The sequence below is a fragment of the Schistosoma mansoni genome, chromosome 2, assembly GCF_000237925.1.
Source record: "Schistosoma mansoni strain Puerto Rico chromosome 2, complete genome".
NCBI lineage: Eukaryota > Metazoa > Platyhelminthes > Trematoda > Strigeidida > Schistosomatidae > Schistosoma > Schistosoma mansoni.
The window spans coordinates 17,430,628-17,457,157 of NC_031496.1; the positions used below are offsets into that span (position 1 = coordinate 17,430,628).

At 36.2% G+C, this 26,530-nt stretch overlaps 1 protein-coding gene across 1 annotated transcript; it reads left to right on the top strand.

Annotated features, from left to right (window-relative positions):
• The first annotated feature begins 20,111 nt into the window (after positions 1-20,111).
• Positions 20,112-21,593, top strand: Smp_086190 (putative progestin and adipoq receptor family member VI). Its single transcript, XM_018795924.1, has one exon. The coding sequence runs from the start codon at positions 20,224-20,226 to the stop codon at positions 21,286-21,288; it is 1,065 nt and encodes a 354-aa protein (XP_018650188.1). The 5' UTR covers positions 20,112-20,223; the 3' UTR covers positions 21,289-21,593.
• Positions 21,594-26,530: the final 4,937 nt, after the last annotated feature.

Genomic DNA, 26,530 nt, shown 5'->3' on the forward strand with positions numbered 1-26,530 from the left:
GTTGATTAAACACTTTGATAAACTTAGGTGATAATTTTATGAATCGTTTTGTGTTCCATATGTTTACGTAATATAAATTTAAATAAAAAATATTATATATTAATCAATTCATTCGGTTGCTTTAATGGTATATCAAATTCAGTCGCTTATGTTATTGCCGAGTTAGGCAGCATCTAGTTCATAGTATAACCTATGTAAGATGGCTCGAAGTATGGATAATGTAATACCTAATACGTAGACAAGCCATTATCAGACCTAATCAGTACATACTCTAATAGTCACGATTGGTCCAGAGCTAAAAACAGAGAACACAAAAAGCTTGCTCGAATGTGTTGTATATTAAAATTAGAATTAAGCGCGTAACACGTTACAAAGAAATCATCATTATTTAAAATAAGTCTCTCACTATGATCGATATATTTCATTCATGTTAGAAATGAAACAGGTATTGCCACTAGTATAAATCGATAATTAACAAAAATAAGTAATTAAAGCTGAAAGTACAGACCATTTGAATCAAACTAATTAAACTAAAGGTATCATACTCATCACCAGATCTGTTCATTAGTGACTCTTTAGTTTTCAACAAATATGAAAAACTAAACAACACATATCCATATATCATTTTCACCTGTTTGTGTGACCCAATAATAGAACTAAATTGTGTTTTCTTTTCATATGATACTTTTGAACTTAAAAGGAATCATGTATATATCATTGTTGTTGCTACTATTATACTCTTTTTGATAATACACATTAAGATTTATGAAGAGATAAAAGAAAAAGAGTGTAGTTGAGACTAGAATGGAAATAAAAATAAGAGAGCATCTTTGAATGCATGAAAAACAAACTTTCAGTGACCAAGTGACTGATTTCAAGTTAGTTTTTATAAAATCAATGAGAAACGTTTTAGTAATTGCCTGTATTATATTGATACAAGAAGTAAAGCTTCACAAACCATAACAAAATATAACGTTCATATCTGTCTGGTAAACAAATAGAAAATTAAAATAACTTTTTGTATAATGATAACCCTTTAATAATCCATACTTCATAGTTATAGGAACGTAGCCAAACAAATTCGAAACCTGACTTTTACAGTTTCACAGTTTATTTAGTCCTAGTTAGAAACGTCGCATGGATTGATTATTATTACCATTACAAGATTCATGAATAGTTTGACTCTCAATTGCTTCAATCTACAATTTATAAACAACTACCAACACCCATGTTCATCACTACCATAATAAGGGAGGTGAGCCATATGTAAATTATTTTACAGCTTGTTTTTGCTTGAAACTATAATTTCGGTCTATTTTTGACTTGATAAATGATGAACTTCACTTGCCTGAGTTTGCATTGTTACAAATTACCAAATTAGGCTGACTAAACATTCATCTAGGTTGTCAGCTCCAAATACGTCAGGAAACCAATAGACTGCAATAAATGCCATGTAACAAGTATAAATATTACAAAAATTAACATGAGACGGAAAAATGCTGTGATTAGCCGATAAAAAACGACATTAAAAGTCCGCGACAACATGTAACATGCGAGCGAGAATCAATGATATGACTTTTCGACCATGCCGTCCTAGTTTCATATGGCGAGTTGAACTTCCCACCCATTTCAAAGGACTACTGAGTCATTCAGCTTTACACGTACTGATGTTTATGGATTAGGCAAATGGTAGATTTTTTTCAACTTATCATGTTTTAAAATATTCCATTGAATGCTACATGTGTTAACATTTTAAGGAATTCTCAACGTAAATTATGATACATTTCAACAACTTCATCATTATTATGGATTACATTTGTTAATATTCAAAAAGACAACTAGAATTTACTACAACAGTGGTTATCTGAAGTTTACTTTCGACCACAGAAATGTTAAATTAGACTTACCTTTGAAACATGTTTTCATTTCCCCTTGTGAGATCACCTCTAGATGTATTTGTGATTTGACAAGTATTCATGGTGGTAAGTAAATGGGAATAACGGCAAAAATGTATTGAGATATCTTAATATAATTGTCACTAATTGTTCGAAAGTAATCAATAGAAAACATTTCCGGTCAGTTTTGAGATAAAAATTTGTTGTAAACAAAGACGGTTGTAGAGAAACCTATATAAACTGCTATGATAAATTAAATGTGATTTTGTTGCGTTTTGTATAACAATAGATTGTAAAAGATTTATGAATTGATATGAGCAAGATAATGTTGAATGTACACAATTAGTTTCCGCAGACGAAACGTTGGGATATCCACTTACTTATTTACGTCTGTTATCCTTCATTGGGGAGGTATAATATATCCACAAGGACTCTCGAATCAACTCTGTCTTGTTCTCTCTTTCCCAGTTGTTTCCAGTTTCTATTCATTCTTTTGATGTCTGTTTTTGATTCCCAACGCAATGTGTTCTTTGGTCTTCCTGTTTTCCCTATTACCTTAGGGATTCCTAGCTAGTGCTTGTCACTGAAAGACGTTCTCAATCCTAGGATAAATTAATTCCCATGTGACTTTTAACGTTCTATTGAATCACCCATCGGTTATTTGTCTCACCTAAACACAACAATGAACCTCGATCTATGGATATGTGGAGATAAGACCGACAAGCTTATTTTGTAAATAGTTTTTAATATTATTTGTATTTGTTTTGTCACATTTTTCACCGTATGTGCATTCATCATTAAATGACTGTACATGTTGTTTTAGTCAATGACCTTGAAGACACTTTCCGTTGTGATTCCAACATAGAGTGACATCACCTTTCTGGCTAACAAATACATTAATACTCACACATCCCTCGTTCCGTTTTCATTCGAGGTTGAGTTAACTTAGTTCTAAAACAAATATTATTTACATTCATAGACTGAGAAAGTGAATACATCATATCTTACTTTGGATTACAATACTGGGGAGATCATCGATACGTTTGGAATTACTAAGCATCTATAATTGTGGATTTATTGTACCAGATCAAAGCCGAACACGCATCATTTTGGGTGAACTTAAGTAAAGTCCCATTATTTATTGTATTTGTAACATTTAACTTGTATATATTAATATTACTATTGGTTGTTATTAACTTTGTTGATATCTTTTGCTTTTATATATTGTCTGGTCCACCACAATTATTTGGTGAGCCTCGATTATTTTTTTATAGACATTTACTATATATATCTACATAATTTATTATTATTATTAATTGGCACAACACCATTTTTTTTGTTTTTTTGACATTATGGACTCCCCTAATAAACTTATCGATATTGATAGCCCATCAACCAACCCCTTTCATTCATCACAGCCAGAAGATAATGTTTTAAACTCAATCAACGCTATTTCTGAACTAAGATTACCAACATACGGTGTTAATAATCCCAGGATCTGGTTTGCACAGGTTGAGGCATTATTTTTGGCGAGGGGTATACGTTCATAGGCGACTAAATATGCCCACATCGTCGGCGCACTACCTACAGATGTAGCAACGGAAGTCGGTGACCTGATAGATAATGTACCAGAAACGGACCCCTATGACAAAATAAAAGCCGCAGTAATCCACCGTACTTCGCAGTCTGATGAAAAACGCTTACAGCAACTACTCACCGCATGCGAGTTAGGGGACAAAAGACCTTCACAGTTGCTTAGACATATGAGACAACTAGCAGGCTCATACAAGTTAGACGAAGCATTACTTAAGCAGATGTGGTTACAAAGGTTACCACATAACGTCAGACAAATCCTCAGCATATCAGGAGCCTCTGTCAGTCTTGATGAGTTAGCAGACATGGCCGATAAGATGATAGAAATATATCCCGATAGTCGCGGCGTTAGCGCGATACAATCCTCAAGTAGAGAAAACATGAGCGACGCACCCAACATCCAACAACAAATAACACTGTTAACACAGCAGCTAGCATCACTGCAGGCGACTGTTTCCACCATCCATTCTCGACCTCCCAGATCTACGTCCAGAAGGAGATCAGTATCCAGACACCGTCTTAGGTCACCTAAGCGGGCAGCCGGAATTTGTTGGTATCATTCGAATTATGGTGAGAAAGCACGTCGTTGCACAAAACCGTGCAACTTTAAGACAAACAACCCAAACTATCAGGGAAACGAAGTGGCCAGACAGTAATGGCGGCAGCTGTTACTGGCCAACATGTTAGCCGCCTATTTCACGTCTGGGATCGCATTTCTGGCTCGGATTTTTTAGTCGATACTGGAGCAGAAATCAGCATCATTCCACTCCATCTCTCCCGCAGACAACAGACAACAAGCACTAAACTGTCCCTAATAGCGGCTAACGAATCAGTTATCAAAACTTACGGAGAGCAATCTCTTATATTAGACCTCGGGCTCCGCAGAAGATTCACATGGGTATTCATAGTTGCTCAAGTCAAACGACCCATCCTCGGGGCCGATTTTCTTAGTGCGTACAACCTGTTAGTAGATATGACCAACAAGAGATTAATCGACGTAAACACACGTTTACAGGTAAATGGTACACTCTCCAACGACAACGAAATCCATGGTGTTCGAATAATGAAACCTGTGAACAACATCTTCAACGACATTCTAACAGAATACCAGTGCATTACGAAATCAGATTACCAAAAGGAAGGTAACCCACAGTTGGTGCAACACCATATCACTACCACCGGACCACCCATTCGCGCCAGGGCGAGAAGACTCCCTCCAAACAAGTTGCAGTTCGCTAAGAGAGAATTCGAACACATGATGCAACTTGGAATAATCAGACAATCTAACAGTCCTTGGGCCTCGCCGCTGCATATGGTTCCCAAGAAAGATCAAGACTGGCGCCCATGTGGAGATTATCGCCGATTGAATAATCAGACTATCCCAGACCGGTATCCAATCCCTCATCTACATGATTTTTCTTTAAATCTACATGGAAAACAGATTTTTCCAAAGTTAGATCTCGTCCGAGCATACCATCAAATACCGATGGCACCTGAGGATATCGAAAAAACAGCCGTAATCACACCTTTTGGCTTGTTTGAATTCTTGAGGATGCCTTTCGGACTAAAAAACGCCGCTCAAACCTTTCAGAGATTTATGGACGAAGTAACTAGAGGCTTAGATTTTGTGTTTGTCTATATCGACGATGTTTTGATCGCTAGTTCTTCCACTGAAGAACATGTTCAACACTTACACACGCTTTTTGAACGTTTCAAAAGTTATGGTGTTGTAATCAACCCTTCGAAGTGTATATTTGGCGCCTCATCTCTGGAATTCCTGGGACACCACATTGATTTTCAAGGAATTAAACCGCTTGAAGATAAAGTCAAAGCCATCACCAGCTATCCAGAACCAACCTCAGTAAAATCACTGCGTCGTTTCCTTGGAACATGTAATTTTTATCGACGATTTCTACCAAATTGTGCCGATGTACTACAGCCATTGACAGATTTACTGAAAAACGATAAATCAGGTACCAAGAAAGAAAAGAACCAAATATTCAAGTTACCTTCCAATGCCAAAGTAGCATTTGAGAAAGCTAAATCCATGATTGCTAATGCTACCATGCTCCAACACCTGAATACTGACCCCACAACACTGTTGATCCTATGCACGGATGCTTCACAAAAAGCCGTCGGGGCAGTATTACAACAGCGGGTAAACAACACGATTACCCCCATTGCCTTTTTCTCCAAGAGATTATCGCCAGCACAAGAACGTTATAGTACTTTTGGACGCGAACTCTTAGCTATGTATTTATCAGTAAAACATTTCAACTTTTTTCTACAGGGTCGTGATTTCATCATTATGACAGACCACAAACCCCTTTGCCATTCTTTTAGCACATCGTATGACAAACATTCCCCACGAGAAGCAAGACAACTTGATTATATCTCCCAATTTACCACAGACATCAGGTTTATCAAAGGTCACACGAACATTGTTGCTGATGCACTATCTAGGAGGGATATCAATACGGTGGTACTCAATCATGACATCAGCCTTGAAACCTTGGCTAAGTTACAAGCAGACGATGCAGAATTAAAAGCCTGCAAAGAAAAGTCTAGCTTAGATTTCAAACCAGTACCAATTCCTCTTTCAGATGCATTTTTCATGTGTGACACTTCAACAAGCAACAATCGTCCGTTTGTCCCACACGCTTGCAGACGAAAAATATTTCAGCACTTGCACGGTCTTTCACATCCAGGCATCAGAGCAACAACAAAGCTCATTACAGAACGTTTTGTGTGGCCTAAAATCAACTCGGATGTTAAACGTTGGACACGTAACTGTCTCCAGTGCCAACGCAGTAAGACGCAAAAACACACCTACAGTCCAATTGGGAAGTTTCCTATCCCTGACAAACGCTTCCAGCACGTGCATTTGGATTTAGTTGGGCCTCTGCCACCATCAAACTCTTTCACACATATCCTCACCGCAATAGATAGGTTCACAAGGTGGGCCATAGCATGCCCCATTAAAGACACATCAGCAGAAACAGTCGCTTCAGTCTCCCTCGACCGCTGGATAACTAACTATGGAGTACCATCAATAATCACAACGGATCGCGGCCCCCAATTTCAATCTGTCCTTTTCCAGGAGTTCATTAAACTTCTAGGGGCCAACCATATTAAAACCACAGCTTACCACCCAGCAGCTAATGGCATGGTTGAAAGATTCCATTGCCAATTGAAAAGCTCACTGATGGCGCAAGCTGACTCATCAAAGTGGAGCGATGCCTTACCGCTTGTACTCCTCGGTATTCGTTCAACCACAAAGGAAGACATTGGATGTACCGCCGCCGAGTTAGTCTATGGTACAACTCTAACGTTACCCGGCCAACTAGTCAACTATGAACCTACAACGCACGGGGATTCTACTCACTTCGCAAGTCGCCTATTACAAATGATGCAGAACATTAGAGCAATACCACCTCGAGAATACAACAACCCAGTCCATCTCGATAAACATTTAGAAACGTGCAAATTTGTTTTTGTACGAGTAGACGCGGTGAAAAAGCCACTGACACCACCATATGAAGGTCCTTATAAAGTAATAAAACGCACTCACAAATATTTCATTATCAACAAAAACGGGAACAATGAAACAATTTCCATAGACCGAATAAAACCAGCTTTCTACGAAACCCCTCAAGCCACAGACGACAATACTGCGAACAAACAATCACTCCCATCAATTGCTAAAAAACAAGAGGAAGAGGAAAAACTTAGCACTACACCCTCTTGTTTAACACGATCTGGGAGACTTATAAAAAAACCAAAGCGTTATGTACATTTTGCCATATAAAAAAAAAACTAAAACAATCAGAGCAAACAATTATCGAGGACCTACACTATCAATCTTATCTAAAAAAAAACTTTTCCTTTCTACAGTGTACATAATCACATTTGTCTACAATTATTCGTTTTGTCACATTTTTTTTCAAACAAATTTGTTACAATAATAAACGAGTAAACTCTATTTAATTATTTATTCATTGTACACAAAAATAAACAGTTCAATTTTTTTTTTGTGTGTGTGTGGGTGATTAACAGTTTTACACATTATTATCATTGTTAGCAAACCAAGATTTTAAATGACGGTATTCTCATTACTTTTGTTTGTCATGCTATGCCACATCACCGCTATTTTCACGCAATAACACACTGTATATTATTAACATACATGTCATACGCATCTCCACATTGTTAATTGGTTATTATTGTAAATATTATTTCTTTTTGTATAAAATTTTTATTATTGTTATTGTAACCAGTGTTACCTCCGGACACTCTGGGGGAGCTATGTGGAGATAAGACCGACAAGCTTATTTTGTAAATAGTTTTTAATATTATTTGTATTTGTTTTGTCACATTTTTCACTGTATGTGCATTCATCATTAAATGACTGTACATGTTGTTTTAGTCAATGACCTTGAAGACACTTTCCGTTGTGATTCCAACATAGAGTGACATCATCTTTCTGGCTAACAAATACATTAATACTCACACATCCCTCGTTCTGTTTTCATTCGAGGTTGAGTTAACTTAGTTCTAAAACAAATATTATTTACATTCATAGACTGAGAAAGTGAATACATCATATCTTACTTTGGATTACAATACTGGGGAGATCATCGATACGTTTGGAATTACTAAGCATCTATAATTGTGGATTTATTGTACCAGATCAAAGCCGAACACGCATCATTTTGGGTGAACTTAAGTAAAGTCCCATTATTTATTGTATTTGTAACATTTAACTTGTATATATTAATATTACTATTGGTTGTTATTAACTTTGTTGATATCTTTTGCTTTTATATATTGTCTGGTCCACCACAGATATATTGAAATGTCGTGAATTGATGCTGATGATGCATTTCAGTTTCGTGTTTAGCTGAGATCTTGCCAGTATTCATCTATGAATCAATTAACATAGTTGATAACTGTTGAAAACAGAGGGTATAATTAATTGATTTCCATTCAAACCCAAGTTTACGAGTATTATCAATTCTATCGGCAATTTACCGTTGATATAATCTCTGTTTTCAAACCCATGACACACACTATCTGCTTTGTCGAAGGAAAAATGTCATTGTTGTACTAATAGAGGATAGAGAGGTATGAAATTTCTAGCGCTCTCAGTAGTTCAGAACTTGGCCTGCCGAAACGTTTGTACTTCATAACTGGCAGAATAAAAACCTGTAAATGTTTGTTTCTCAAAGCGTACAAGAAGTACGTGATAACATGGATATCGACGATCGCTTAAATTTACCAAACAGAGCAATTCCCGATCCACCGTAAACACCTAATCAGTAGTGTCGTATTTCACGTGCACACAGCTTATCTTAAATTTCAGCATTACTTTCCGCTTCAGAGTTAGCTGTTCAAGCAGTGGTAGTAATAGCTTAGGTGCCTTTACTTATATCGTCTAGTCACAGATATGCGGTGTTCATAGCTTTTACTGGCACATTTCATGTCATTCCATCTGTGTACATTCAATAGGTGTTTGTAAAAAAAATCACTTCACTGCACAAATCATTTTAATTGATGATTTTCGACTCGTCACGATTATTCGTGCTGTTTCCTAGTGTCATTATGTGGTGTTTGTATGAACTAATGGTTCCTTTGTTCTTTATACCTGTCCAGATGGGGTGCAACGGGTTATAATAATAATTGTTTCCATTATACCGATCGCGTTCTCGTCATGAAAAGTAGGTCACTATACCTGTCTGATTTCAAATTCCAAACACAATACGCTCGTTTGTACTCACCTAGTTCTATTTACTTAGATTACACTAATTTGGGGATTCCTAGTTTGTATATTAATTCAAATACTTCTAATTATTACACATAATGTACCTATTGAGAACTTCAACACGCATAGATTTTCGACTGTGCCAGAATAGACTCACATGATGTTCTAAACATCGATTTCTTTGATCAGTAGCTACAAGATGTAGACTAAATGTAAAAAACTAAGGTGCTGTAGACATTACTGTTTGACAGTTTCAGCCTTTACCAGGTGACAAAGATAATACTTTGATATGCTATTACTGTTCTAATTACAATTATATTAGTCCGTATGCTTTCACCTTTATCAATGAAAGCCCGTCACATATGAAAGCCTCATAAAATTATATTTAGACTGGTGATTTTCGCCCGCCCACAATTCATGGAGGGCGCTTTTGTCCTTAAAGTATCACTCATCATTCATATGAAGTGATCTAATATCCCAGTAACATCGAATCTCCTTTTTGTCCGTGCCCATACAAATAAAATTGAACGATTGCGGTCGAAGTTATCAGCTGAAATAATGGATACCTACACAGAAAAAGTCATCAGACAGCTTCTATTTTTCTTATGATTAGTGTTGTAAGTATAAGCAATATCGAAAACCTCTGAATATCGTTAATCTAATGCGATTTAGTCGTAGCAACTGAAACAAATTTTGGTTACAAATTCATCTCATTGTCTTCAAACACATTACATAGCGATCTCTTACCCTGTTCGCTATGTGACAAATTTAATCATCTGATCTAGAGACGGTTACTGAATCTGTATTGGCCTTAGATTTTTTTATCCTCTAAAACCAATTTTTCGTGTCTGGATCTTGAATTAATCACGAACCTACACAAGTATGTTGTTATTACGTATCCATCTTGTTATATAATCACTTGGAACAGGAACGTAGACTGGAGATGTCACTTGAGATTTACAGTTCTCAATCCTTGAGATTTAAATTTTCGGCCAGTGTGCTTGAACAACAACAAACACAAAGTAAAGTCTAATATCGTTTAACGCGCTACACCCTATATTCATTTAGTGGGTGTAAGTAGTCGAAAAGACATAAAATTATGTTTCTCCTACATGTTATGAGTCATTTTACGATGTTTCCGCACAAATCATGAACTGTCTGCTGATTGCGATAAAACTTAACGCATCAGTCGTGTTGACAAGTGTATTCCTTGAACAAGAAGCACATGAAGTGGCGTCGATTTGGTACTTAACAAAACAAACAAATGCTTGTTGAAGAACATCTATAACACTTCCAGAACAGAAGGTACCATTAATATCAATGGGAGAAGACACCAGTTCCAAACTCATCGAATGTCAGATATTTTATATATGACCTCGAACAGAATGACGAGATACAGATTATAGATCTCTAAAGTCTTATGCGGTTATTCTTATGTTGGGTCCGCCTCCGAAAGGCACAACGGAGTCTCTAAATCATTAAACAGGAATAATATATTTGTAAGATCTCAGCGAATGAATTTGTAGTAAATCGGCGCTTAAATACTGTGAAACTATTCGCTCTAATTTAGACGAGAGTTTTTATATAGAAGTCTCTAAATGTTCTAAAGATACCGAAGACATTCCACGCAATCAGGACTTGATATAATCTTATATAATATCAAGGTGGCACACTATGGTCGGACAACTGTGCGACTTGCCTGGATTATCAAGATGTTATAGCCCATGATGAAAAATACAAATACCTCTGTTTTCCTGCACATTTTTGGCCCTTACTCGATAATTTCTTCCCTTGTTTCTTCCGTCTTTGATTTGAGACGGTGAGATGTTTCATTCTGGAGTGACGATAGCTGTCTGCCTTACTTGCCATAATCAAGTGTAGAACATAACGTTTTATTTATATTGCTTTCTTATTCGGCCTTAATAGATACTTCAACAAACGGGTCAACCTATGACATTCAGTAAATGGTACTCAGGAGCAAAAAAGCCAAGGTTCATACTCATAAAAGACAGAAAACATGGTTTATTTGATTAAAAATGATCTTACTGGTTTTCATATGAATACAAAATATAACACGTTCACTTGTGCTCATTTAGTCCTGCCTGCCTTAAATTGAAGTCATTCTGGAATTCTAGGTTAACGTATTTATTCGGATGCTCCTAATTATAATGCTAGAGTCACGATGGAACCTATGGTTGAATAGTTGGATAAACATTCAAATTCTGAAGCTTTATAAGATTACATGGGAAGGTTCGAAATCTGGAGTATGACCAAGGAAGTTGTCAAGGATGACAAAATTGTGGCTCATTTACGCATATTAATCGGAAAGGATGCCCAGAGATGAATAAATAATTTGTCATCCCCAGATAAGCATATTTGACTTCCATACTTAACTCACAAAGAACGACTACTAAACCGTCTAAAGTGTACTAACTCCGAATGCTGTGAGAGAGAAAACTTTCGTAAAATAGTTCGTCAGGACAATCAAAATGTTAGAAAATTTATCCTCTGATCGCAGAGGCAAACCGCAAAGTATAATTTCGGTGATCAACTTTAAATCCAGCTGCGTGATCTATCAATTGAATGAATTAACATACCCAATGCGGAGGGCTTATATAAATGTCAAAGTGTTCTTTTCAATATTCTAGAAGTGCGTATACGAATTATGAGGTAGTGGATGAAGTTAAGTTCCAGAACAACATTACCCACTTATTCTAATCCGATGCGTACTTAAGGTTGTACAGGTAGGCGTTTAATTACTGACATTCCTCGTTCACGTGAAAATACGGTTAACAATTCATCCAGAAGTTACATAGCAGGTTACAGAGGCGAGCACATGTTCGGAAAGTGTTAACCCTGGGGTAGATTTCACCTATGTGATTCGGGTGTCTTTCGTCATAACAAATGTTTTAAGTGTGGTAAACTGGGACACATCAAGCCAGCCTGAAAACAATACTTCTCGTTTAGTGATGTCAAAACATGTAGTTCAGATTTTATTAAGTCGGGTGTTTCTGATTTCCATTTGTTTTTGTCCACGATCTCAAAAGGTAATTTCCGTATTTAGGAACGATTATAGACCTATCCTTGGTTCATTTCATGAATGTCCATATGGGGATGCTGTGAACTTCGAATTAGAGATGAAAATTCTTCATATATCCCTCCTGAGTTTTAATTAAACAGGACCGTCAGTATAGGGTTGGGAAGATTTGAAAGAGCTTGGATTTGTCTTTATTTGTTTCTAAAAAAGATTCCGGTGCTTTACCTAAAGATTTGATAGCTGTGTGTCCTAAGTGCAGAAGAGGGGTGAGGATTCATCCTATAAAACTTCAAGTACAGGGTGATCCAGTTTTTCCTAAAAGACGAATATTTCTTCCCAGCTTTCGATAGGCAGAGCAGAAGAAATTTGTGTGCAAAATGTGCAGTTAAACCTATCCAGTTTTGAGCATGGGGTACTCTTTTAGTCACGCGCTTGACGTCTGGTAGCAAGACCCCTACAATATGTAGTGATTAATGATGAGGACTGAGCTACCGTTTGTTAAAGCAAATGTACGCAGCGATGGTAGCTGAAGATGATCTTAATTGATCTCATGGTTCCAAGGTGTTCTCAAAAGTTGTCTTAAAAGGCAATTATCCGTAAATCCCCTTCGATCAACTTTTATCTTACTTAACATCAATTATACACTTTTGTTTATTTGAATACAACTACATTCCCTTTGGTTTAAGTTGCAATCCATCCATATTTCAGGACGGGATGAATAATGTACCCCATGATCGTACATGTGTTGAGATTTATTAAGATGAACTTGGTATTCATAGTTCAAGTAAAGTGGCTTATGATCAGAGACCAACTGTTCTATTGTGTCGCTTATTTAAGAATATTACAGAATCCATTTTGTGCGTCTAGTTTTGAATGTCTTGGATATACAGTTGACGGTAACGGCTTTAAACCAGATATGAAGTGACTAGCTCCACTGCCGAATGCACCGATCCCGACAAATCTTACACAACTACGTTCACTAGCGAGTGCTTACCAATTTTGTTTCACTTTCATTCCTAGTTTTTCTTGTTTTGTTAACTGCTTATTTATAATCTTGACATCCAGTTCATTTAAATAGGGGGTGCAGAACAAGGTTCATGCTTACAAAATCTATCAAAGTTTCTTCAGAGCGACGTTCTTCTTTGAACTTGCTCCAGTAATTTACAGTCTATACTTGTTATTGATGCATCACCCGAGGATAATTTTGCAGTTATCGAACGAGAATGTAGATCACTGATCTTCATAATGGACGTTTGGGTGATAAGTAGATGAGATCCTCTCCAGGACCAACATGTTGGTGGCTGGAGATAAATGCAAATATAAGTCACACAGTAAACGGTTGTGGAAGATGTCATAGGTGGAAAAATTACCCTTCCAAGCAGATTCCATAATATCGCATAGGGTCTGGAAGAGGACTGTTATATATTATTTCGGTGTAATTTCACGGGCTAGGAAGGTCTGTTTCAATTTCCGTTATTAACCCTAATAATAGTGAACACATTCCAGATAATACAGAATCGATAACCGATACACAACTGGACAGACACATGACTAACCTAAGCAGGAGAAATACAATCAACTACAAGAATTTCGATTTCTACTTAAGTTTCAGAGTTTATGGCATTTGTACCAACTGGTGAATCCTTTTCACTTGATTGCGCGCTAATTAAAAATATCAGATATGATTCATTCATTTGTGCTATTCTAGTTTGTATGACGATGAACGAACGATTCTGGACGTATGTTTGTATGTGACTTTGGAGACGTTGAGATAGTTTTCTTGCTGCACAGATTGTGTGATATTAAGGTGGAGTACGAAAACGTAGATCCTGGAGAGTGGAGAATACCATTTATAAACCTGCAAATGAAAACATGTTTAAACTTCACACGTCCTATTTCGAAACGGTCAAGTCTTTGGTGGTTATAATGACAATAAGATATACTCATTAACCCTAATTTGCATTAGCCGTGTGGCTTTGCTTCGATTATGTAGTACTGAAGTATTGTATTTGGGCAGTTTGTATTGGTGGTGAACGTACTGTGCAATGTTCGTATAGTTTCAAGTTTCAAGGTAACTGAAAAGAGTCTTGTTCGGACAGCCGTTTGCAAATACTACCTCAACATCTGGGCAAAATTCCAGTTAGCCACTTAATCACTCAATCTTCTGCACTCCAGTATGACGCGGATTGTAGCCTAATTCTTTCGCAACTTGCTGAAATATTACGTTATCTTCTAGATATATAAGTATCAACATTCTTTATAGAGTACTGTATAACATAACAATAATCTATTAACACAAGCCATAATCCATATGAGGTAGGCCAATTTACTGGAGAGATTACATTGCCACAAATTTTGCTGTATTCACTGCATTAAACGCCTTTATTTATTTCATTTGGTGCGCCATGACGCACCAAATAGAGGAGAATCTAGAGAAGGTCAATTGAGATATTGTCACTTACTTGAGTCGCAGCATAGAATAACCTGTTTGGTGTTAGTGCATGTGAGATTAGTAGTGGATAGATACTTGTTGGTCAACGTTGGATATATTTTCATAGATAGTTTTATTTATTGTAACAGTAAGAAAGGTTGCTGGTAACTGTGGCGAACGTGGCTGTGTCAGAAAAATTAGACTTCAGTGGTGATTTCTATGGCCAACATTTGGGTAGGCTTAAGTTGAGTACTCCCAGAGCTTTATTCTCTACAGTAGGGAGGTACTTGCGTCAAGACGAATCATTTCTCTATATTAGGTTGAGCATGCTCTAAGGTCTATCCAGGCTTTTGGTATTTAAGGTAGCTGTGCTTTTATTGAATTAAACATGAACATTGTTTAAAACACAGATGGTGGTTTCTCCAGGTCTTGTGCTGACACTGAAATAAACAAAATAGGTGATGCGAGATTGATTAAAACAGCTTTGAGTAAAAAGTCTTGGTTAAAGTTCGTATGGCGCACATAGTCTCTGAAAGTATCCTACTGTTAGTTAGTTTGACCGGTTACAAACTGGGCAAACGGAAATTGGTGAATGAGTTCGATTACATGAGTTTTTGATATCACCATTTTAACCAACGTCACCAACGTGCAAGCCCCATTTACAACCTCTTCCTCCAAGTCATCATTTCAATCCGAAAACTACATCATATAATATAATTATAATAATTTATTCTCAAATAACAGATTGTTACATGAGGCATGCCGGTTTACAGGCAAGATCAAATTGTTAAAGAAGTTACAATTTTCACTGTTGAAAATTACTCAGCTGGGTTGATATTTCACAAGATATGAATGTAAATGGATTTTGTAAGAAACATGTCAATATCACACTTGGCGCACTTTATGGAGGTAGCATTGCAACATACAACTGATGGTCGAGAATAGATACATGCGAAGTTGGGGGCTTTTAGAAGTTTCGAACTTATATCTATAGTGAGAACGAAACACTGAGCGCGAGGCCAAGTGCTGAACAAAGTAATATTTCCGGTGGCAAAGCGTTCAAGTAGATTTGAAAGACGAAAACATGAAGGAGAGTTGCAACGTTAAAACTTGAAGGAGGCCTCGCAGCTTTCAGATATGGTTTACTAGAATTTCGATAACAATCTGCTGTAAAATTTCAAGGTTTTGCATTTCAGTAATTAACAAATACATAAATTATAATGGTCAAAATCGAGCATTTTTGTTGGCCTTGTTTGCGTGTCTTGCTTACATTAAATCAAGTGAGGACAAAGTAAACAGTTTGGGTCCGAAAACGATGAATACGAGGAATATCATGTGTTTTTTTCGCGATGAACACTTCAATAACACTGTCGAACTGTAATGCTTGATGATGAACCAGAGCCCTAAATTTTAAAAACATAATAGTTTGTTAGAATTTGGCTATGCAAACTGAATAATTGTTGTACCTGATATTTAAGAAACACTACACTAAGCGGTTCATAGCTTGTGACTAATAGGTTTTCCAATACATTGCTGATCACCAAGGCTGATTTAGGACGTTTATATTGTGTGTGCCATCTATAGTCAATATGGAAAGCCATATTTGACTCACTGGCTTGACTGCAACTTATACAATGAACGTACGAGTATTTGGTCGTTATAAAGACTGTAGAAAAAGCCCCAAACTTAGATGCCGCTCATTTTAGCTATCACCAACAAAGTGAATTTTCGTTGATACTCTGTGTTGAACTCACATATGTGTGATTTCTTAGCTACTTCTTATCTTCTGTAGACTTAATTCGTTTGCAGTGACGAATTGCTGAGCGATAATCAGGGTTTAGTCCTTCACAATAATTAGTAATAGTAATCTTTTGTCCTATAACAGTCGGCTACATGAGGCATGTCAGTTTACAGGTAATATCAAATTGTTACAGATGATACAGACTTCAGTGTAGTAGGTTGCTCCGTCATTTTGATATTTTGCAAGGCACATCTGTCATAATATTAAAGGGAATAACACTTCTCACTTATGAATGTGAATAATTTTAGTAGGACTCATGTTGACAATATGAGAGTTGACGCACTTCATGGAGGTTGCCTTGCGACGTCCAACTGTTGGCCACGAACAAATACGCATGCAGTTGAGCTTCTAGAAACCACACTCTTACATCCTTCTGGAACATCTGAGGCGATAATGCTGATACAAGACGAAGCCATCAGTTCCGTATAGGTTTACGGTGACATATCTAGAGAGGGTTGAAAAGTGGGTAAGAAAAAGGAAGAACGAGAAGTAGGACAGACAATCTTCATGACTGGTGAAGTTGAGTCACTTGTGATAGAATAATTGAGGTATGGTTACTTTGTCATATTCTTATTTGATAACGTAGTTTTTAAGCACCCTAATAGGTTGGAGAAAACAAGCGAAAATGTGATAATGAATGGACAAAAAAGTGTATAAACGAAGGTGCTTAGAAATAAGCTGAAATAACAGGTTTATGTGTAGTTAAAAATGTAGTGATGAAAACTGTATTCTGATACACAAATGACTATCTCCCTTTTCTCATCAAAGCTATTCCAGCTCGTTTTCATTTTTATAGATTTATAGGATCATGAGATTGCTTCGTTTTAGCGAATTGTCCAGTTTTTCTTAGAATAGGATTTCTCGGAAGGAAGTGAGATCAACTCAAAGTTACAAACATAGGTTAAAGAGGTATTTTGCACAGTCAATACCATTGGTTAGTTAGGACCTACTAGACCATAAGGAGCCGTAATTTAACATAATGTCCTGCCCTACAAACATGGGTAGATTGAAGCTATCTCCTCACAACCATGTTTTCTGGTCAGCTTGCTGGCTGAGTGTGGGATATTCTCATAGGCCTCACGAAGGAAAAACCCTCTTGACCATTTTGATTTGTCAGCGAAACACAATAAACTGAATATAACTGATGTGAACAGCGAAACAAGAAGCCCTAACAAACTACGGAAGCTATTTTGGGGGACGTTAATTCATTTAATTCAAAGCTTGTAAAACTGTAACATTTACTTTTGTCCCTAGTCTATTCGTTTGATGTATGATTCACTGCCATAGCATTTTCTGTTCCAAAGCTATTGTAGTTTAGACGTAACCTTTTGTACTCTATTTTCTACTCTAATCCTCCAGTTTTGGACATAATTGTATTTTCCTAATTATTTTACGTTGTGGCCAAGTTAGTCATCTATTTATTCATGTATCTTTTTACGCTAATCTGAATTCGGAATTCGAATACCGGATCGGGACTAGTGTTCCAGTTGTCTTATCTTCTCTCTCGTGCTTGTCAGACAATCAGGGATAGGATAGTTTTCGTCTCTCTACCCCCACTTCGAACTCACGCATACTAGCCTCAAGGTTAAGCCAGTCAGCCTGTCGCATCAAGGTCTTAATCTACATTAGACAAGTTGTACTCGGTATGAAAGTGGGTAGACAGATCGAGGACGTAACGATAACAATGACTAAATGAATACGAAACATCTAAATATATCGTAGGCTAACACTGGAACGAATTAAAAATAACTGCATCTACACATTAATAACATTTGGAAAGTATCCATGTTCAAGACCGTAAAAAAATCTACAATTGTTTATTTGCAAAATAGCACGACTAAATGTAAGATCTACGCATCTATGTTACAAAGTTGTGTCAAAATATTGAAGTAGCACAAAGCCGTCAAATTGTGATGACAGGTAAGGTCTCGCCTCCAGAAGAATAACTGTAACCGAGAGAAAGAAATCAGTTAAGACGAACTTCGTATTGTGAACGATGATCGGCAAGAAGAACGTATTGCCACAGAAGTTAGCTTACAATTCAAATAAACTATTTGACGTTCGCTACTAGATGTGTGGATTTAGTTACTACAGTATTCTAAGTGTTGTTCTGGCTAAAACGTGTTGCCTTATCAAAGAAAGAGCTTCAACATCTCTACTAAGTGAGTAAATTTCCTTTCCTTTCAAATGTTTTCATATTCACAAGTTTAATCTTTGCTTTATCGCTGATCCACTAAAATCGATTTGAAAAAATTGATAAGCTATAACTTCGCTTCCTCCACAAACGCCTGAAACTTTAATTTTTCTCAAAAATCGAAATGAACCCACACGTAAAGACATTTTAGAGAAGCGCCCCATGGTACTAACAGTGGTAAATATATTTTCGCTTCGGTGGTAAGCGTGGAGTATACCATAAGCAAAGATGGATAGTGGCTAGCAGTGGAATTCATGACACACTTTTTGTCCTATTTTAAACTCGTCAGTCAGGTGTATCTGCATCTCAGAGTTGATATTCATTATAGAATTCTAACCCAGTTTCGTTTGGGTCGAACACCATCGCGTTATCCACATAGCTACTGAGTCATGATAGCCACTTACTCTCGCAGTGGGGTGAATTTTTAACTCACTTGACGTTGTTTACTTGAATCCTCCCACTGAAGATTTAGGTGAACAATACCAAGTGAACGCAAAGTATATTGCCTAAAGACTTCGACGAATTAGGAATTGAGGGTGTGGCGGACTAAACATATCAATACCAAAATAGTGATGAACTCATTGTTAAAAGTATAGTAACAAATAGTCACACAAAGAAATATAAATACATGTAAAAATTGTCAGTTGGAAGTGTGTTTAGGTTTTCGGTCACAAAATACAGCATTATAAGACGCAATCAATAATTCCAAAATACAATATGCGTGATCCAAGGGAGTTTGTACCTCAAAAAATTGAGTTATGAGGATATAGATATGATCTGTTAACGTAGGTGGACATTATATTAGGGATCTCCTAATATGTCGGCTAATCAGGTTCTGACAGGTAGTGTTTGTAGATTGGAGTGAATTTATGACCAATGATTAGAGCCATGTAAGCATGGAAAAACGGTGACGGAAGGCAAATGTAGATTTAGCTAAAAATTTTTAAGTCATTGACACTGATTGCACGAAAGAGGTGAAGTTATGAAAAATGTGAAAAATAACAAACATGATTTACAAAACAACTCCTTAAGGAGTTATCAATTGTTAACCATATCCACAGAAAGGTAATTAGGAGACGACAGGGGCATATAAGTGACTTATCACGCTATAAGTTAAAATCAAGATATACTTTGGTGTTCTATCTTTGTGGATGATGTCAATTTCTGATTAGGGTTCCAGCTCTGAAACCTGTTTTTAATTCCAAACACTAATTCCTAACCTTATTTCAATATTTAAATCATCTGCCATTTGGTTCCACATGACTTCGACAATTTAATTTAGTTCCATGGATATGGTTATTTTAAAAGGCTTCATGACATTCTATCAATACTAACACACAGATTTTATGCTGAGCCAATGTAGCGTCCTTCGAGGACTTCGATCTCGTGGCCTTGGAGCGTAATATAAAATGGTTGGCTGTGGTGGTAGTTTTGTTTTAGTCCATCAAGGTTTGCGATATACTCATAAGTCCTGACTTACAAAACAGTCTTTTTAAAAATTTATAAGACTTATGCGTCATCATTCATTTACAAGTGACGACGAAAATGCCAGTCACAGGGGTCCTGGAGGTTCTCGGTCATCAAGAAAACCGATTCACGACAAACTGGAAATTCTTTCATTATCACAAGTTCCACCGGAATTTCACGAAGTCGGGATTTTATCAGGTTATCGCAAGCCATCAGCGTCACTTGCATTGGGTATCTTGTCTGTTTTTCAAATACACAATGAAACTTTGAATATATGGACGCAAATCATACCAACCATTTATTTTGTTGTCGAACTAGTCCTGAATTTTTTCCACGTTGGCGAACGTTTTCTTCTTATATATCTTATTACTGCCGTCACATACCTGTTCACAAGTTCTTGCGCCCACACATTTAGTTGTTTGTCCCCTAGAGCTCGGCACATATGTTTCTTTCTTGACTATATTGGAATATCACTTTATTCTTGTGGCTCCACTGTTTGCTACTATGCGTTTGCTCTGCCAGTCGGCTTGTTGCGTCTTTCACCTATCTCTGGTCTTAATCTTAGTGATATATTCTTGTTTATCTCAACATTGTTTTGTATCTGTGGTACATACTTATCATGTAAGACCAGGTTTTGGAAGCCTTCAATTTTTCGTAACATCATTAGGATGGGAGCATTCGGAATTATTTTGTTTTACGTCGGGACTCCGATTCTGTGGCGTTCATATACCTGTAAGTACATGGCAAGTGAATATGAGTCTTCTGAATGTAGTTCACTTTATTATTGGAACTTGCACTTCATGTCAATGCTTTCTGCAGGATTTTTGTTTGTCTCACACTTTCCTGAAAGGCTTTTTCCTGGAAGGTTCGATGTTTTCGGTCATAGTCATCAAATATTTCACATTTTCGGTGCATTGGGTTCTATTACACAATATTATGCACTTAGGATTGACCTCCAGGAACGTAACGCCAAATTAAGACAAATGTCGCATGCACCTTCAATTCCTCTGTCTCTGTTTTGTCTCGGTTTGGTTGTGTTTTGTAATTTTATTATTTTTCTAAAGTTTTACAAACGTCTTGGTATCATCACAGGACGCAAAAGATTGTAATTATCTTTATGTAGCTGCTTTGTGCTATACTTTTCAGACCTCTGTATCTCAATTTAGCTTTTTCATCGTTTGCCATATTTTCATTCTTGACCGATTTGTTTGATTCTAAGGGATTCATTGTTTTCCAGCACATAAACGTTCTACAAGTCCTGCTTTTTACACTTGTCACTTGAACTATTGCCTTTTTGGATTAAAATAGCTTATTTCATCGATCAAGCCACATGTACATTGCAAATGATAATTATTTTCAGATAAACTTCCTGTTTTCAATGATTTTTTGGTTGGACGTAAGATATTGTTTTAAGATATGAATGTTGATGCGGCAAGTCTTGATGTAATGAGAGTTGGCGCAGCTCAAACATTTTTTTCGCTGTTTCTCTTGGCCCAACTAAATTTAGCTGGTCCTACCAAACAGGCCATCTTAAGTTACCATACCATTTCCTAACTAAATATGTGAATAGGCTCGAATTTCTTATTTCCATCTGACGTTTTTATTGGCGATGTTGTCTAGAAAGACTGTGAAAGCTTTGCAATTAAACCCCACCACTTAAAATACTCAAATCAGTCAAAGTTTAAAGCAAATTCACTTTATTTTAGCGCAATAATTCGACAGAACATCCTTACCGTTTTGCAGGTGAATTATTCTAAATGTAAATTGTTGATTATCTCGTGGATGTTACTAAGCATTATCATCGCTGTTATGCTTGTTGTTTACTTAATACACAACAGATTGGTATTATAAAATGTTTTACTCACCGGATGTCATTAGGTTGTTCGCTTAGAATATGAAGTTTTATAAACCAATTGCTTAAAATCGCATAACTCAGTTCTCTTCAAAGAATTGAGTCAAAGTCTATTTATTGATTCCCAGTTATTGAAATCATCATGAAACCTCCATTTGTTGCAAACTTCTCTAAACATTGTATCATACATGCACATATCTCGTCAAAAATCGTGCTTCTAGTTTACAACAAAATCACTGCTATTTTCAGCCTTAATTCCTATTGCTGTAGTAAGTTTTTAGTCAGCCGTGAGAAAATCAGAAAACATCGTGTTTCTGATTAGCGAACTAGCACTTTTTGACTAGAATATTCAACAACCAAGCCAACAAACTTACCTCAATATTTCCTCGACTAAGAGAAATTGGTCAGCATTGTGCTACATATGGCATAGTTTGATTAGTTATAAGTATATATATATATATATATATATATATATATCTTACGGAATTCCATGCTATGTGGATATTTAATGACTGAGCACCTCCTTAGCATTTTTCTATATTTCTTGAGTTTTTCACTAAAAATAAAGAACCTCTAAGCCGAGTGTATAGGTCTCCATTTGACAAATGAATTACATCTAAAGTTTATGTTGTCTGAGTTTCTGATGAATTTGTAGGATAGTTTTGGCGGGACCAAACTGCGCGTTTCATCTAGTAAATGCCCATTTTTTGCGATTGGTAAAGATGCGGCAACTGAAATATAATGTGAAAATCTCACACAAATTAAAAAACTAGTTGATAAAAATCCATTTTAATATCTTTTGCCAAGTCAATCTTTCAAAGCGTAACATATTAATTATAATTGCACTCAATAAATAAAGGCTGAGCTATCTATCTTCAGTTTTGAAAATGTTCAGTGGTCACTGATTTTGCTAATAGATGTTAGTTTCCAGTAATTTGACCACTGTTAAACATAGAAAAGCTTTTTATCATTTTGGCGTATTATGATTTACAGTATTTTTTCTCTATATTTCTGCAGTCGATTTTTATTAAGTAAAATCTATTGTGCACACTTTGATAAAAGGAAAGAATATATAGGTGGGGTCCTGACTACATATATTTTAGTCAATTGTAGTGATACAGTTGAACCCTTTTCTTACATTATTTTCAGTCATAATTATTTTACTCTATACTTTTCTGATTTGCTTGCATTTATCTATGTAACGCTTTAGTTGTCATCCTTTTCACATGATTTCCTCTCCTGATGGTCACGTTGTCGTTTGATACAATGTGACGAAAGCTATTGAAACATTTATACCAGATCCTTTACTATTTCTTAAAATGGTTACAAACATTCATAATTTGATATATCTACTCAATGAAGCTTCACGTTTTTAATTCTGAACTAGGTGCCATCGTAAGTGTATAATATGAGCTGCTAGTCGTTTTCCTAAAAATGCCCCGTACTGCCATAAGTTGTCCCGTTTGCAACCTATCACCGATATATCTGTAGTTAGTTTAAAACAATTTTCTCTCACTAAACAAAAAGGGAAAACAAGTGTCGTATTCTTAACGTCTCGAGTTATATCTGACATTGCTCGAAGTACTTTTCAAACGTATAAAATATTTCAGCGTCCCGAATTTGGTTTGCTCTGGCAATCAGTTCTGCAGCATAAACTGTCCGAGTGCTTTTAACTTGTTATATCACCGTCTACTATCTTTTACTTCGAATGGTCAAGTAAAGAACGAATGCCAAAGTTTACTGTAATTTCCCTGATCATTTCTACCTTTCGTTATTTTACATTCTTTTAGGTCGAATCATAGAACTATGGTATTTAATTTATTTCTGTTTAGAGTATTTGATGCCTTATGTTGTATCAACAGAGCTCTATTAGTATTTCGTAGTTTTACGTTTTCGTGATTTATGGAATCAGTGTTAGGTCTTCAATAAGATTGTTTTTGTGTCAAGATCTGAATTTCAGCTACTCTAGACTCACTAGTTACTGTTGAAACAGAAGCTGTGAACTGATGTTGAGTTCGTTGGTTGCAAATGTTAAGTAAAAGTTTCTGACATATCTTCACATACAAGTGATGAGATTATTCTCAACCTGTTTGACAGGTTTTATGCCTGGCCGCTTATTGATCTCCCCTTAATTTTTAAACTGAAAGTCAACAGGGATGTATTCTACCGGGGACTTTTGTCTTCTCATGAAACATGAGGTGTACTACGCGTGTTTACGACTATCGTAATCTTCGTTGAAGGTGGATTGTATTAAGTATTCCTTATAAGTATCTTTCCTCAATGATTTCATTTATTTATTTGCGAGAGGGCTGTGATACTGCCCGGGTGCCCAAACCGAAGCAGGATTTTTCTTTTTTTCTTTCTTTTGTATATACGCATCTTCTTCCTTCTCCTCTTATTCGCATTATTTTGTGTGGCGCATATGTATCCGGTGCCCTTTGTACCAATATATATGTGATTAAATAAATAAATAAAAATCCTCAATGATTTGATATGTTTTTTTTTTGTAAATTGTGATGAATTTGAGTCTCACCGTTTACATTGATAAGAATACAAGTAAGTTCATCTAATGAATCTCAAATGGAACGAAACACCACTTCTGCACCACACTACTTGTGACAATCTGAAAACATGCTAAACTTTTAGTGACTAGAGACTGTTGAGGTTATTTCCTCACTTTCTACTCGCTCACCTTCCAATTTGCTTGCTCATCGTGTGCTTTTGAATTTAATTAATTATTAATAATACACACTTTTCCAACACAACTAGTGCTCTAGCTCCTGAATATTTTCAAGCAAATGCATAGCGATACTGAGAGTTAGCGCGCTTATAAATACACAGTTAACGGGTCATCACGTTGTGGAGTCAAGGCGAGGAAATAATATTAACAAGATATCGACTTATCTGTACAAGTAGTCTATATCCTGATACCTATATTTAATTTCTACCATAAAGCTAGTTGATTAGTCTTCTCTGACACAATGAATTCAATCATTGTATACTATTATCTGAAGTGGTTAGGTTTGATATCGTGTTATCTTTTTAAATGATATCTAGTAAAAATAATTCTCCTATTGAATCTTGAATTTGGCTTTTTCAACATTGTAATCCATCACTTTTCACTTCATTCCTTTGTGTAGTAATTATCTAATTCATTATGAGCAGTAGATAATTCCCACTAAATTTCAATAAAAACATCCTTCCCTATTACTTTTAGCTAAGCATAAATTTTTACGCGATTATGTATAAACGTTGATTGTTGTACATTTTAAAATCGTATGACAACTTGAAGATAATAGCGTAAAAAAGTTAATGTGATTGAAATTTCTTGTTTCCATATTTATTTTATGTTTGAACAAGAGAAAGACATGGCGTGCAGTTTCCAGTAACAATACCTAAAATTACGTTATTTAGTTTGTTATTGTTATTATTTTATTTGAAAAATTAAATTTGTCCGATTACTTTACTGCCACTTGGTTTCTCATATATATCAATATTGTAATGTTAAACTTCTGTAAATTAGTGGCTGACGTATCAACTATGTTCAAATGAATATTATTATCAGTGTCGTCCAACAAAGTTCTTATTATTACTAAGTTTTATGATGCTTTGGCTAACCTGGTCAAAGAACTGTGATTTTATTGAGTTTTATCATAATCTCAAACTTAATTCACTTGTATCTTCCCATTGTTGCTTAGGACTACAATTGATCAGTCTCTTGCTGGCATATGTGAATCCTGCGCAGATTACCTCGATATTGCCTTAAGTCACAAGCTTTATAAGCGAAGATGGATGGTGGCCAGGAAGAAACGCACGTCCTGAATTCAACTGCTAGCCACCATCCATCTTTTCTTAATTCATTTCTGTCTAAATATATAAGGATTGTTAACTTTTACACTGCACATGTGGCATTTAGCCTTGTACATAATTGTTTAGGAGGTTGGGGGGCCATATAATATTTCAGTTAGTTTCATTTGTCAGACATCTTCCTACAGTACCTGGTTATACCCCGACTAGTAGTACATAATAAGTAGACTTCCCATTATCCAGGGCTCAGGTCCGTATTGTGCTTATTATACTTGGAAATGTCCTGTGTTTTCAGTAGATGTTTCTGTTTCAGTGTTTGTTTGTATAAACATTGCTTCTAAATTTTAAAATCGTCGTGGAAGCATCAATACACTATTGGTAGTGACTGATAATTGTTGAATTTTGTTTTTGTCCTCATTCGGCAATGTGTTCCTCTCAACAGGTGCAGCTTTCGGTTTCGGTTCTGAACTGCGTTTAGTATTGTTTCCGACGAACTGGTTCAAAGTACATCTATGATCGATTCCAGTAGTCTCAAAACTTATTTACTTTATTTTCGCACTTTAAATGTTTTTATGTTCTTATGCTCTGTTAATTATCACGCGGTAAGATCGTCAATCGCAACACCGACTTATGCGACCTTGGCCCTGTGTCAAACCAATGACGTGTCGATCAGTCAATTCTGATTCCTTATT

Excerpts from the sequence above, each read along its gene's own strand:
- Smp_086190 (XM_018795924.1), top strand. The coding sequence starts at position 20,224 with ATGCGTCATCATTCATTTACAAGTGACGACGAAAATGCCAGTCACAGG.